Source organism: Neovison vison, chromosome 7 (assembly GCF_020171115.1).
Source record: "Neovison vison isolate M4711 chromosome 7, ASM_NN_V1, whole genome shotgun sequence".
Classification (NCBI taxonomy): Eukaryota; Metazoa; Chordata; class Mammalia; order Carnivora; family Mustelidae; genus Neogale; species Neogale vison.
The window spans coordinates 146,502,866-146,518,726 of NC_058097.1; the positions used below are offsets into that span (position 1 = coordinate 146,502,866).

The 15,861-nt window shown below is 40.6% G+C and overlaps 1 protein-coding gene across 1 annotated transcript in view; it reads left to right on the forward strand.

Annotated features, from left to right (window-relative positions):
* Nucleotides 1–15,861, forward strand: part of GDPD4 (glycerophosphodiester phosphodiesterase domain containing 4) — a 145,705-nt gene that overhangs the window by 113,918 nt on the left and 15,926 nt on the right. The window contains exons 13-15 of the mRNA XM_044260200.1: nt 363–510; nt 4,871–4,953; nt 12,588–12,641. Coding sequence (XP_044116135.1) covers nt 363–510; nt 4,871–4,953; nt 12,588–12,641 — 285 coding nt within the window. The remainder of the gene's footprint in view (nt 1–362; nt 511–4,870; nt 4,954–12,587; nt 12,642–15,861) is intronic.

The window sequence follows — 15,861 nt, forward strand, 5'->3', positions numbered from 1 at the left end:
GCAAATCCGTTTTACTAGTGGTAGCTTAAAATTGGCTATGGTAGGAGTATTTACACCATGGAAATCGGCAAATGCTACAAATAGCGCTTTCTCTTTTTTTCCCTCCTTTCTTTCTTTTCTCCCATCAGGACATCCAGTTTACTGACATACCATTTTGGTACAGGAGCAGAGGTATTAAGTCCAGTCCTTTACCTCATTGCAATACAATACAAGCCCATTCTGCATTATCATAAGTTGTCACAGGACCAGCTGCTTCTGGTGATTTAAGCAGCAGCCTCTCACAAACATGGTGACTGTTACCTTTTTAGATGAGGAAAGCGAGATTAAGTCTAAATTCCCTGTGGGTTCTGTTTTTATTCCAGAGATTATAAAGCAGCTAACATCAAAATCAACTTGTACCTTGTCAATGAACCTTGGCTCTACTCACTGGCCTGGTGCTCCAAGATTCACTCAGTGACCACAGACAACATTCACATCCTGAGTCAGCTAGATCAGCCTTACTTCCTCATGGTGAGCTGGCTATCCAGGTTGTTCTTTCAAGCCTTGTACAGTAGGAGTCTAAGTCCCTTACCCTACCCCTATATTGTCTACTGTGCAGGCCTCTTGGGAGCTACTTAATAACAGAGACCTCTATGATGGTGGAGATGAGACACTCTTCCTTCTCTCACCCACATCCTTCTGTGGTTTGCAGAAAGAAATTAGTATTGTTATAATATTTCATTTATTGAATCTTCACAATGTGTTTTTCATACATTATGTAATTGGGCCCTCTGAGTTACTCATTTTTATTATTCCTATGAAGAAACTGAAGTTTGATGATGTTAACATTCTTAGACATAGTCACATGATGCAAGATTCAGAATGAGGTTTGATTCCAGAGTTTTGTTACAGAAGTCCTGCCTTTCTAGAGGCATGACAACAGTGACAGTGGCATGGACTGTGGGGAGAAAACCAAGTATATCTGACTCCAAAGTGAAAACTTTGTGTCCTGAACAAAATGCTTTTGAAAAGGAAAGCCAGTCTCAGGGTCATGAGATTTGAGCCCCATGTCAGGCTCCCAGCTCAGCATGGAGTCTGGGTGAGATTCTCTCTGTCCCTCTGCCCCTCCCTCTGCTTGCATCCTTTCTCTCAAAATAAGTAAATAAAATTAAAAAAAAAAAAAAGAGAAGAAAAAAGCTAGTGTCCAGCCTACCTTCCTTGATTGCTCCTCCTAGCCCTGATGCTGCTTATTGCCAGAAATGTAAGGACGTGGGTCATAATCACAGCTAAAATCTTATCATTTATTATCTGTGGAAGCACCCCCTGGATAACCAGTTAACTGCTACAGAGTTCTTTTTTTGTTTTTTTTTTTTAATTTTTGTTTGTTTGTTTTTTAAGATGTTTATTTACTTATTTGACACAGAAAAAGAGAGAGAGAGAGAGAGAACACAAGCAGGGGAAATGGGATAGGGAGAAGCAGACTCCCTGATGAGCAAGGAACCCAACACAGGGCTCCATCCCAGGAATCCAGAGCCAAAGGTAAATGCTTAACCAACGTAGCCACCCAGGCGCCCCTACTACAGAGCTCTTATCTGTGTAGAGTATCTTGACTGGGCCAGACACAACAGTATACAACAGAAAAGAACTTTTTTTCATTGACTGTTAAACTTCTCCCTGAGCTAGACATTCCCTGCTCCTGAATGAAATCTTAACTCAGGTCCCATAAATTTTCTAGTCATTTTTAGATAACTTCAAGATTTCACTTCCAGTCACCAAAAAGTCTCACTTCAGAGTGGATGTGTCTAGTTGAAAATACACCCAAACTCCAAGCTGTTTTAAAAGGTAAATCTTTAGGCAGAGAAGCCCAAATGAGAAGCATAAATATTTCAGGCCGTCTTTTCCATACCTCTGGCCTTACTAGCCCTTGTTTCAGGTCAGGACCAGGAGAAAGGGAATCAGGGTCAGGGCACAATCTCATAGAGCCAAGCCCTGTGGTGGCAGTGTAATAAAATTACTGACACCTTTTTTCTCGCTGGCTTGGGGAACTTTGTGGAGACGACCCTGAAGAAAACCTTCAAGGGCAGGTCCCTTGGCTAAGTGAAGCCTTTCTACTTGTCTGTGCTCATACAATTTTCCTTCCTATGTGTACTATATATTTTTCTAAGATTTTGTTTTTTAAAATTGATTATAAACTAAGCCTGTTCATTATATGAAATTCAGTCATTATAAAAATACATAAACCAGAAAACAACACACCCCTCTATAATCCTATTCCCCTAAGTCAGTAATGTCTCACAGTTGTGCCTTTGGATATATTAAATGAAGCTTTATTAAATAAAGCTTTTTATTTTAATACTTGAATTCATACTGTTTGAAATAATTCATGTGATTCAAAATTTTAAAAGTGTAGAAGGATATAAAGTTAAAAAATATTTTCTTCTATACCTGGCTGTGGCTTTTCTATAAGACCTAGGGTCACCTTGTTCAGGAAGGTGAGAACAGTAAGTATCCTCAGGGCTTTCTCAAGCAGCTCACTTTTTGGAGTTAGAATATGCAGATTTAAATCTTGGCTCTACCCCTTACTGTGTGAACTTGGAAATGTTAGTTAGCTTGTCCATGCCTCTGTTTATTATTAAATTATGCATAATGATAGTACAACAGAAGTATTTGTATCTCTCACAGTTTAATCTGATCATTGGTCTGTTAATTGAAAAAGTTAAAGTGGGGAATCATAGATAGATGTGTGTGTGTGTGTGTGTCTGTGTATGTGTTTACAATCTGTCCGTTTTTAGTACTTAACCCATCTGAAATGTAGAGCCTTAAAACAACAAATATTTCTTTGTCATATTCTTTGTGATGGCTACATGGTCCTGTGGTCAGAGCCAGCTTGGTGTAGGGTGGGTACATCCGTATGTCTAGGTTCTTACCTGGATTGCTTGGGGTCTCTGTGATCACTCACCGTCAAGGAGGCTGGCTTGAGCACGTTCACTTGGTGGCAATGGGTTCCCAGTGAGGAAGAGAGGTAAAGCCCCAATGCAGTACAGTTTTCAAGGTTTCCCAGGTGTGATTTTTTTGTTAATGTTCCATTGGCCAAAGAAAATTACAAGGCCAAGTCCGGATTCAAGGTAGGGTAGGAGAGAAAAAGACTTCATGCCTTGATGGGGAGGAATAACAAAGTCACACCTGTATACAGGCCTGCATTTTGGGAGGAATACTGTCATTTTTATAAACAATCTATCACATAAATACCTCACACATTTTATTTTAAAATATTCATTTACCTTATAACATAAAGTCAGGGTCTTTGAGGGTACTTGCTGGTGGAATTCTATAGTCATTTGTTTATTTCAACACCCAAATGAACCAGCTATGATTTCTAAGTTTTATTTCTTTCAAGCAGAACAAGAACATAAAGTCATTGAAAGAAATAATCTGAATAAGGGATTCACTGAGATTTTCATAATCCTCTTATCCCCAGTCTCTTACGTGTCTCACTCACACCTCATTCAGTTGTAGTTTATTTTTTAATCTCTTGTCTTTGTTGGGTTTTCCAAAGCATTGGCTTAGTTTTCTGGAAAATGATGTACCTCTTTTTTCACTTAGATTTACAGATTTGAGTAACATTTAATTACACTGCACAGTTGTAACAAGTAGACTGTTCAGAGCCATTTCAGGGAGCAAGAACGATTGATTCTTAGTAAATGGACAGCTCACCTGCTGGGAATCCTGGAGCAGCTCAGGCTATCAGTCACTCTTTCCCAGAGGGGAGGGATTAAGAGCCTGGGTTTAGGGGCACCTGGGTGGCTCACTCAGTTAAGCATCTGCCTTTTACTCAGGTCATGATCTCTGCGTCCTGGGATTGAACACCACATTGGGCTCCCTGCCCAGTGGGAAGTCTGCTTCTCTCAGCCTCTTCACTCTTTCTCTCTCAAGTAAATGAATTAATTTTAAAAAAGAGCCTGAGTTTAATGGATGTTGGCTAAGAACTTCTACTGTACCTGCTTAGTGGGGCTGTTGTGAGGATGGGATGTAAAAACACCCTTTAAGGCTTAGAATGCTTCCTAGCTCTTGTGGATGCTCATTAATTGTTGTGGTTGTTGTTAATTGTTAATTGACCATTAGTGTTATGTTATTATTCAGCTCATGGAAAGACCTTGGGATAAGCTGAGGAGAGGCTCAAGAAAAAGCAAAAAGTACCAGGCCCAGGGGCATCAGATAACAGTGGAGATGGAAAGGGAGGATCAAATCAGTTAATTATAAAACTCATACAAGAGGACACAGGAGATGAAGTTCTGGGAGATTCAGGCAAAGGAACATGGAGAAGGGGGCATGTTAGCTAAGGGGGAGTTATAATTTCAGCATACTTATTTGAAGCATGATGTTTTAGAACAAAAATTCCTAGATGCTGGTTCACAGACTAGTTGCTTCAGCATCACCTGGGAAGCGTGTTCAAAATGCAGAAATTCTAATTCATAATGTATGTAGTGGACCTGTGACCCTGTATTACTAAAAGCTGCCCAGGTAGATATGGATGTGCAGACAGGTTGGGGAAGCCATACTATGAAAGCATAGAGCAGTGGAACTCAAGAAACTTGGGCTGTAGTCCTGGGTCCAGAATAGACTTGCTATGTGGCTCTGGGACTCCTCTGTATTTGAGTGTTAAGGGAGATGAAGGATATGAATTGTTTGTCCCTTCTAGAGTTCCCTGCACTTATAAAGGGTGATTGTTAGGTTATGAGTAGGTACTCTCTGTTCGAGATCAGCACATCAGAGTTCTTCTTCCTGCTCTGCCCTACCCCCAGCCCTGGCAGCAGAGCAAGGGACTTGACCCTTTTGATCTAAAATCCCTTCCAATTGTTTTTTTAAAACTGTTTTGTTTTCTATTTTGCAGACACCAGGTTACTATATGTTTATGTGGCTTCTCATGGATAGTGTTTCTGCGGTTCTCATTGTTACCGTATTTTATTTTCATTGGTAAGCCTATATTTGCAATTTTAAATGAAATTTTCCCAAGATAAAAGTGTAATTGGTTCTTATGGAAAGTTCAGAAAAAACACTTAGATTCTTCCTGTAATCCCACGGGGCAAGCTCTCAGGAAGACAGAGTTTATAATCTGAATCTCTCATTACTTCTTGTGCTGTCTGTACCTCCTCACATCCTTTGTACCTCAACACAGGACAATATTCTAAGGATAAGGACTCTCAGTAAGGCCTGGTCAAATGCTATTACTACAGATTCATTGTAGACCAGTTGGAAAAGGCCAAAGGTTAGAGGTTGTGCAGAACAAGTGCCTTATCTTCTCACCTTTTGTGAAACGAAACAAGTTCACAAACTGGGAAGCCTGGGTTTTAGTCCTGGCTTTGTCCCTTAGTTACTGGGTGGCCCTGGAAAATCGCTGTCTCTTTCTGGGCTATAGTCTTATTATCTGTCCAAGAAGATGACATTTGAGAATCCTGCAAGGCAAATGTTACAGGATTGCAAGATTCAGGGTGGGAAAGGGAACATCCAGGGAGAAGAATTTTAGCTAGAGGAGACGATTGTTTTTCAGACCTCCTCACATGCATCATTTCATCATTCGTGGGTTATCCTTTAAAGAGGAAAGTATAAACCCTGTACTTAGGTGCGAATTTGACCAGATTATGTTTCTTTTCTGACCACTGCCTTGGATTATTATCTTTTTTTGGAAGAGGTCTCTGAGACTCATGAATAGTCTCTTTCCTTCCAGGTGGAGAGAACACAAAAAAGAAATGGTCGATAATGCCAGCATTCACACAGGTAAAGTCAGGTCTGCCCTACTCCTGTCTCTTATCCCTACCCACTGCTTCCAGGATATAGAGCCTGCTTTTCATTTCTCTGAGAAGAGCTGAGAGAGTCTGGGGAAAGTGCGAGGTGGGGACCAGTGGGAAGCTGGGAATTATAGGTTGGAGGACTTGACATCAGGCTTCACTTTGGACTTTATCCTTTGGCAGTAAGACCCCTTGGAAGATTTTTGAGCATAGGTATTTGTTCACTTGTAAATATCTTAATTCATCACACAGTTGGTTATTGAGTACCTGCTTTGTGCTAGGCACTCTAAGAAGGGCTAAAGATTACACAAAAGCTGTCATGGAGGGTGGCCCAAAGAGAGAGGGGCTGGCCCCCAACGAGCAATGAGGAAGCAGGCAAAAGTAGATAGCTGACACCATTGGGGCAGGCTCCAAGGTCCAGCTACCAAAGTAGCTGTCATGCCCATTAGAGCTTTATGGGCTTCACCTGTAGGTGATGTATGTTGGAGAGTGGAGGGAGAAAACTGCAGAGATCCTAAAATGCTAGACTAGCGTCTATGCTCTGCACAGAAGCAATCAAGGGATAGCAAATGAGCTTCAAACAAGAGAGCAATATGCTTAGATTTTTGCGTGAAGGGATGAAATAACAGAATACCTATTATTTAGCAGAGTAACTCAGGGGCTAAGGAAGTAAGATAGGCCCAGCAAGGGGAAGGAAAGCTAGATTTTGTTTTTCAGGAGGTTGCGGGGATAATCACACAGTGAGTGGTTGGGAAGTTAGTGCTTTGTCAGAGGAAAATGAATTAGGAGAGAAAGGACTGGGCAATATATGATAGATTTCTTCCACAGCTCCTGGAGGCTTAGGTAAAGTTGGTACAGTCACAGAACCATGAATTAATTTAATTTCTTGTGGGTAGTAGTAAAGATCCTGAAATGCCATGCACCAGCTGGCAGAGTTGCAGGAATGGATCCATAGGGACCATGAAAAAATAAGTTCAGAAATGTGAATAAATTAAACGGAGAGTAATAGTCTTGCATATTGTGAAGCTGAAGTTTCAGACTAAGGTCATCCAAATCTCTTAGGAGCCAAAAGATCTCAAGTAACTCTGAGTTATATGGATTTTTAAGATCACTCTACTGGCTGTTAAGAAGTCTGAAGGCTTTAGCCTAGCTATCTTATGATTTTCAGTAGTTGTTTTAGTAAAGCAGGGCTTCTCTGAGTACAAGAAATTGTATGGCTTAAACAACAGAAATTTATATTCTTATTTCTCTAGGCTAGAAGTCCAAGATCAGTGTGTCAGCATGTTTGGTTTTTCTGAGGCCTCTCTTGGCTTGCATGTGGCCATCTTCTTGCTGTTTCCTCATATAGCCTTTCCTCCGAGCACTCACACACCAAGTGCCTCTCAGTGTGTTCAGATTTCCTTTTCTCCAGTCAGATTGTTTTAGGCTTCATTTTAAGCACTTCTTCAAAGGCCTTATTTCCGACCATAGTCAGATTTTAAAGTACCGGGGACTGAGGCTTCAACATGTGAACTTGTGTGGGGCCCAAAATTCAGACTGTAGCAGTAATAGAGCCAAGAAGTGGAAACAAACAAATAAACAAAACATAGAAATGGTGACGAAAGTATAGATGGGAGAGAAAGTTCTGGAGGAACAAGGAAGACTGAAGCTACAACCACATCCCAGGTCCCCTGAGGCTGACGAGAATAGAGCCTCAGACACTAAGCAAGCACAGTGTTCCATCTTGCACCATGACAGCCTCTAGGACGGACACGTACTGCTGCAGCTGCTGCCACCATGAGGCATTTGCCAGCTTTCTATCTTTAGGGTGTATTTCTCAGCACACTAATGAAGTCAGTCCTTTGACTTCTGCCTTATATAGTTTCTTAGGAAGTCTTGAGCAAAAAAAAGTCTCCCATTTTATTTTTGTTCTTCTGCTTGTAATATGTCATTTTTCTCTAGCTGCTTTTAAGATTGCGCCTGTTATTACTGATTTTCAATAGTTTGATTATGGTTTACCTTGGGGGGTGTATGTGTGTGTGTATGTGTTTGTGTGTATATGTGTGTATCTATCCTGCTTGGGGTTTGCTGAACTCTTAGTATAATTTTCATCAGACTGGATCAATTTTCAGTCTTTATTTTTTCATGCTTCTATCTTCTTCTGGGATTCCAATAACATAGAGGCTAGAAAGTTTGATACTATCCCATAGGTTGCTGAGGCTCTGCTCATTGTTATTTTTAGCCTATTTAATTTCTATACTTTATCTTGAGTAGATTCTATTTCTGTAGGTATTACTTTCTTACTGCTGTGTAACAAATTATTGTAAACCTCACAGCTTAAAATAATACAGATTTAACATCTCGCAGTTTCTTTGGGCCATGATTTCAGGTATGGATTAGCCAGGTCCTCTACTTAAGAGTCTCACCAGGCTGGGGTGCCTGGGTAGCTCAGTCTGTGGAGTGTCAGACTCTCGGTTTCAGCTTGGGTTGTGATCTCGGAGTTGTGGGATCAAACCCCACGTTAGACTCCACATTCAGTGTGGAGTCTTCCTGGGATTCTCTCACTTGCCCTCCCCTGTAACACTCCCTCTCTCTTAAACATATTCTCCCAAATAAATAAAATCTTTAAAAAAAATAAAAGGAGTCTCACCGATCTCATCTGAGACTTTGTCTTCCTCTAGGATCACTAGGTGTTAGAAGAATTTAGTTCCTTACAATTGTAGGGCTGAAGTTTTTTTCTGATTTCTTGATCACTATTGGTGGGGTTTTTCTCTGAGCTCCTAGAGTCTTCCTTCAGGTACCAGCCATATGGCCCTCTTACAAGAAGACAGTCTACTTCTTCAAAACCAGCAGGATATCTTATAGCAGATAGATTCAAGAAGAAAAGATGAAAAGAAGCTAAATAACAGACAAACAGAAAACAGGTTGAAGCATGATAGTCATAAATCCAGCCATTTTATTAATCAAATATAAATGGACCAAATGCTCAAAAGTAGAGGTTGTTGGAGTGGATAGAAAAAAGCTGGACCCAAACATACATTGTCTACAAAAGAAATACTTAAAGACAACAAAAGGTTAAAAGGGAAAGGATGGAAAAATGATATGCCATGCAAACAAGAAGCATAAGAAATAATATCTGAGCAAATAGACTTCAAAACATGGAGCATTACTGGAAACAAAGATTTCATGATGATGAAAAGGTCAGTATATCAAGAATATATTATAATTAGAACTCCTGAAACTTAACACAAGGGTGAAACAAAAATTGAGGGAGGTCAAACTTAGGCATGTTAACATTCCTCTCTCAGTACCTGCAAGAACAACAAAGCACAAAAAATAAAATCAGAAAGGATATAGAAATATGAACCAACACCTGACACCACTTTGACCTAATTGACATAAAACATTACATACAACAACTGCAGAATATATAATATTTTCAAATGTACATGGCATATTTGCCAAAATAGACTACCGGACAAACAAAAAAACTAGTCTCAAATTAAATAGAAATGAACATTAGTAAAATATTTATATGTCTCTAAATGCTGAAATTAATTTATTTCTAAACATCCCATCCCATCCCATCCCATCCCATATCCTGATCAAGGGATAGATGACAAGAAAAATAAGAAAGTATTTTAAACTAAAGGATAATGCACCCACAACAATGAAATTTGTGGGATAAAGCTAAAGCAGGACATGGGAATTTATAACTTTAAATTTAGAAGGAAGAAAGGTTTAATACTGATGAAATTTCTATCTCAAGAATCTAGAAAAAGTCTAAATTTTCCCCTTAAGTAAATGGAAGGAAATAATAAAGATAGCAGGAATTAATAAAATAAGGACATTCAAAAAATAGAGAAAATGAGGGTCTAAATCTGGGTTCTCTGTTCTGTTCTATTGATCTATGTGTCTGTTTTTGTGCCAGTACCATACTGCCTTGATGGTCACAGCTTTGTAATATATGCAGTGATCCAAAGGGCTACCTGCACCCCAACGTTCATACCAATGTCCACAATAGCCAAACTGGAAAGAACCGAGATGTTCACAGACAGGTGAATGGATAAAGAAGATGTGATATATACTCACAACAGAATATTACTCAGCCATCAGAAAGGATGAATACTTACCATTTACACTGACATGGATGTACTGGGGGTATTATGCTGAATAAAATAAATCAAACAGAGAAAGATAGTTACGGTTTTACTCATATGTGGAATATAGGAAATAGCACAGAGGATCATAGGGGAAGGGAGGGAAAACTGAATGGGAAGTCATCAGAGAGGAAGAAAAGCCATGAGACTTTTTTTTTTTTTTTTTTGGTTGGGACCTTTCACTATTTTATTTTTTTTCCCAATTTATTTTCAGAAAAACAGTATTCATTATTTTTAGCCATGAGACTTTTAATCATAGGAAACAAACTGAGGGTTACTGAAGGGGAGATGGATGGGGGATTAGGGTAATTGGGTGATGGGCATTATGGAGGGCATGTGATGTGATGAGTACTGGGTGTTACATGCAACTGATAAATCATTGAACACTACATCTGAGACTTATGATGTACTATATGTTGGCTAATTGAATTTTTAAAAAGAAAATGAAAACAGTAAAAAACTGATTTTTTGAAAAGATTAATAAAATTGATAAACTCTTAGCAAGATGAGGGAGGGAGGGGGAAGAGAGAGATTGCTCATATGATGAATGAAAGTGGATTACCGGGGGGACAAGATGGCGGGGGAATAGGAAGAGGCGCCTTTTCAGCTGGTACCCCAAAGTGAGCTGATTACCTACCAAAGAACTCCGATCACCCATGAAATCAGCCTGAGATCAGAATTATACACGTCTGGATCTCTACAGGGACAGAAGATGCCAGTGGGCAGGTAAAGCGGAATGGGAACAGCGGACTGATATCAGAAGATAAACAAAAGGGGGAGGGAGCCACCAGAGGCGACCGGTGGGAAAGTAATACCCCAACACGAGCAAGAGTGCCCTGCATCTGGGGACCAGCATTAACTTGGAAACTGGTTGAAAGACTACAAAAGAGCAAAGGATCGCTGGGGGAAATTGTGGGAATCAGGGAGGCAAGGGACAGGGGCTTAAGTCCCTGGTCCCAGACGGCCTCCCCGGCGCTGAGGCAGAGAGAGTGCGGTGGAGAAACCGCTCCTGGTCCCTAAGCCGCCAGCGCGCCCGAGAATGCGTGGGTTCTAGTTCCTGTGAGGGGATGGGAGCGGCACTGGTCGGCAGAATGCGCGCTAGCCCTACCACAAAGCTTGAGATGCGCGCGCACGTCCCTCATACTCCCCTGAGTTACAAAGGCCCGGCCGGCGCTCTTCGACCCGCGCCATTGTTTCAAAGCCTAAGCCGCACGCCCGAAACTCTTCCCCGGACAGAGGCGCCCAAAAGCCCAGCCTGGGGCTTACGGACCAGCGCCCCGTTCTCAGTGCCCCAGACGCGCGCCCGACCCACAGCCGCCTCTGGAAAGAGGTGCGCGCAAGCCGGGCACTCCCAGCCCAGGCCGGCGGCAAAATCTCAGTGTACGACTGCTGCTTGGAACCTCTCTGGCGGTCGGGAGCTCCCAGACAGCCGCCACTGCCTTGGCTTTGGGTACCAGCAAAAGATCCTGCGCCCCCAGGGTCTGCAACTTGGAACCTGCGCTGCCAGCGGCCAAGGGGGAATTATTCAGCTTCTGCACCCAGACTGAGGCTTCTCTCTGAGAGGGAGATCAGGGTGCGGTTTGATTTCTTCTAATACTACAAAAACCATCAAAAGCGGTCAAGGTGAGAGGAAAAAAAGTGAACAAGCATAAAAACCACCAGAGAACAAAAGCCTGAAAAAAACCAGTTTCCCCAGAGCCCACCCCCTTGAGGGGGGCGGGAGGACTCAACTCAGGAAACATCATTGACTGACAACCCATGTGGCAGGCCCCTCCCCCAGAAAACAAACCAAGAAAAAAAAAAAGGACTACAAGAGAACCACCACTACTTCATAGGAAAACTTGTATTGTTCACTCTTTTCCACTATTCCGGTTCATATATATATATATATTTTTTTTACACATAGGTAATTTTTTTAACCTATTTACCATCACAGCGAGCTGTACAGTACATCAAATTCCATAATACCTTTCTAACCTGAACTTTTTGATACATACACCTATGTTTTTCTTTTGCATTTTTATTTTTTGAATTCCTTTTTTTTAAATTTTAGTTTAATTTAGTCTAGTATATTCCTTTTTTATTTTTATCCTCTAATATTCATATAGAGTTAACTTCAAAGTAATCCCCTTTCCCCAATCAATACTGCCCCTATAGGTAAACCAATTTTTAATCCCCCTTTAACAAAGATATCAAGATACATGTAGGAAGAATCAAAACAACCTTCCTCGCACACACTGAGAATTTATAAGAACTCTCCCATCTTCTTCCACCAATGTTTCTGTGTTTTTTGTGTTTGTCCTGATAGCATATAAATTTTACACTTGTGGTTCTTTTTGATGAGGTTCTTTCTTTATTTGCATATATATATATTTTTTTCTCTTGCCATATACTTGTATCAGTCTTTTTCTCTCTTTTTGTTTGTCTACTTCATAAATCTTACCTTGGGGCCCATCTGGGCTGAACCTTCTTTTTCATCTTCCCTTTCTTTCCTGTCTCTCTCTCTCTCTTTTTTTTTTCTTTTTCTTTTTCTTTTTCTTCTTTTCCTTTTTTTCTTTTCTTTAGTCTCTCGTTTGGGTGGGGAATCCTGATTGCTCAGAAGTGTTCCAGGGTGCACCTTGACTACACCAGAGTTGATACATCCAGCTACATCTGTTCAGTCATCTACCACCAAAATGACTAGGAGGAGGAATGCCCAACAGAAGAAAAATACAGAGGATGGACCTTCTGCAACAGAGCTAACGGCTATCAACATAGACAATATGTCGGAAGGAGAATTCAGGCTAACAATTATCCAGGCAATAGCTAGGTTGGAGAAAGCCATGGATGACCAAACAGAATTGATTAGGGCCGAACTGAAAGCGACCAGACAGGATGTTCACAATGTTAGGGCAGAGCTTAAAGCTACCAGGGAGGAGGTTCACAATGCTCTCAATGAGTTCCAATCTAATCTAAACTCTCTCAAAGCTAGGGTAACTGAGACAGAAGGTAGAATTAGTGATCTGGAAGACAAACAGAAAGGATCAGGAGGAAGCCTGGAAAAAACAGCTTAAAAATCACGAAAACAGAATCAGGGAAATAAATGATGCCATGAAGCGTTCCAACGTCAGAATTATTGTAATCCCTGAAGGGGAGGAGAAAGAAAGAAGTCTAGAAGATATAGTGGAACAAGTCCTTCATGAAAATTTTCCGAATCTTGCGAATGAAACCAGCGTTCATGTGCTAGAGGCTGAACGGTCTCCACCCAAGATTATACATTCCAAAAAAACATCACGACACCTGATAGTCAAATTGAGGAATTATAATTGTAGGTATAATCTCTTGAAAGCCACCAGGGCAAAGAGGCTCCTTACTTACAGAGGGAAGCCCATCAGAATAACGTCAGACCTGTCCACAGAGACCTGGCAAGCCAGAAGAGGCTGGCAAGATAAATTCAGGGCACTAAATGAGAAGAACATGCAGCCAAGAATACTTTATCCAGCAAGACTGACATTCAAATTGGATGGAGAGATAAAGAGTTTTCAAGACCGGCAAGGCTTAAAAGACTATGCAACCACCAAGCCGACACTGCAGGAAATATTAAGGGGGGTTCTATAAAAGAGGAAAAATCCCAAGAATAGCATTGAACAGAAATATAGAGACAGTCTACAGAAAGAAAGACTTCAAAGGTAACTCGATGTCAATAAAAACGTATCTATCAATAATCACTCTCAATGTGAATGGCCTAAATGCACCCATAAAACAGCACAGGGTTGCAGATTGGATAAAACGACAGGACCCATCCATATGTTGTCTACAAGAGACCCATTTTAAACCTAAAGATACACGCAGACTGAAAGTGAAGGAATGGAGAAGCATCTTTCGTGCCAATGGGACTCAAAAGAAAGCTGGGGTAGCGATTCTCATATCAGATAAATTAGACTTCAAACTAAAGACTGTAGTCAGAGATACAGAAGGACACTACATAATCCTTAAAGGGACTATCCACCAAGATGATCTAACAATTGTAAATGTCTATGCTCCCAATATGGGAGCAGCCAATTACTTAAGAAAACTGTTAATCAAGATAAAGAGTCATATTGATATGAATACACTAATTGTAGGAGATCTTAACACGCCTCTTTCAGAATTAGACAGATCATCGAAGCAGAAAATCAATAAAGAAACAAGAGCATTGAATGACACATTGGACCAGATGGACCTCATAGATATATACAGAACATTCCACCCTAAAACAGCAGAATACTCATTCTTCTCAAGTGCACACGGAACCTTCTCCAGAATAGACCACATACTGGGTCACAAATCAGGACTCAACCGATACCAAAAAACTGAGATTATTCCCTGCATATTCTCAGATCACAATGCTTTGAAACTGGAGCTCAATCACAAGGAAAAGTTCCGAAGGAACTCAAACACCTGGAAGCTAAAGACCACCTTGCTTAAGAATGCTTGGATCAACCAGGAGATCAAAGAAGAACTGAAACAATTCATGGAAACCAATGAGAATGAAGACACTTCAGTCCAAAACCTATGGGATACGGCAAAGGCGGTCCGAAGGGGAAAATACATAGCTATCCAAGCCTCGCTTAAAAAAATTGAAAATCCAGAACACACCGGCTGTCTCTACACCTTAAAGAGCTGGAGAATCAACAACAAATCAAACCAACTCCACACATAAGAAGGGAAATCATCAAGATTAGAGCTGAGATCAATGAGGTAGAAACCAGAGATACAGTAGAACGTATCAATGAAACTAGAAGCTGGTTTTTTGAAAGAATCAATAAGATCGATAAGCCACTGGCTACACTAATCCAAAAGAAAAGAGAGAAAGCCCAAATTCATAAAATTATGAAAGAAAAGGGAGAGATCACAACGAACACCAAGGAAGTAGAAACAATCATCAGAAGTTATTACGAACAGTTATATGCCAATAAGCTTAGCAACCTAGATGAAATGGATGCATTCCTGGAAAAATATAAACTACCAAAATTGAACCAGGAAGAAATCGACAACCTGAATAGACCGATATCTAATAACGAGATTGAATCAGTGATCAAAAACCTCCCAAAAAACAAGAGCCCAGGACCTGACGGATTCCCTGGGGAATTCTACCAAACCTTCCAAGAAGAAATAACACCTATTCTCCTGAAGCTGTTTCAAAAAATTGAAGCAGAAGGAAAACTTCCAGACTCTTTCTATGAAGCCAGCATTACCCTGATCCCCAAACCAGGCAAGGACCCTACCAAAAAGGAGAATTTCAGACCAATATCACTGATGAATATGGATGCTAAGATTCTCAACAAGATCCTAGCCAACAGGATCCAACAGCACATTAAAAAGATTATCCACCATGATCAGGTGGGATTCATCCCTGGGCTACAAGGATGGTTCAACATTCGCAAATCAATCAATGTGATACAACAAATTAATATGAGAAGAGAGAAGAACCACATGGTCCTCTCAATTGATGCAGAAAAAGCATTTGACAAAATCCAGCATCCGTTCCTGATTAAAACGCTTCAAAGTATAGGGATAGAGGGAACATTCCTGAACCTCATCAAATCTATCCATGAAAGACCCACAGCAAATATCATCCTCAATGGGAAAAAGCTTGCAGCCTTCCCATTGAGATCAGGAACAAGACAAGGATGCCCACTTTCACCACTCTTGTTCAACATCGTATTAGAAGTCCTAGCAACAGCAATCAGACAACAGAGAGAAATAAAAGGTATCCAAATTGGTAATGAAGAAGTCAAACTCTCTCTCTTCGCAGATGACATGATTCTTTATATGGGAAACCCAAAAGACTCCACCCCCAAACTACTAGTACTCATACAGCAATTCAGTAACGTGGCAGGATACAAAGTCAATGTGCAGAAATCAGTGGCTTTCTTATACACTAACAATGAAAATACAGAAAGGGAAATTAGAGAATCGATTTCATTTACTATAGC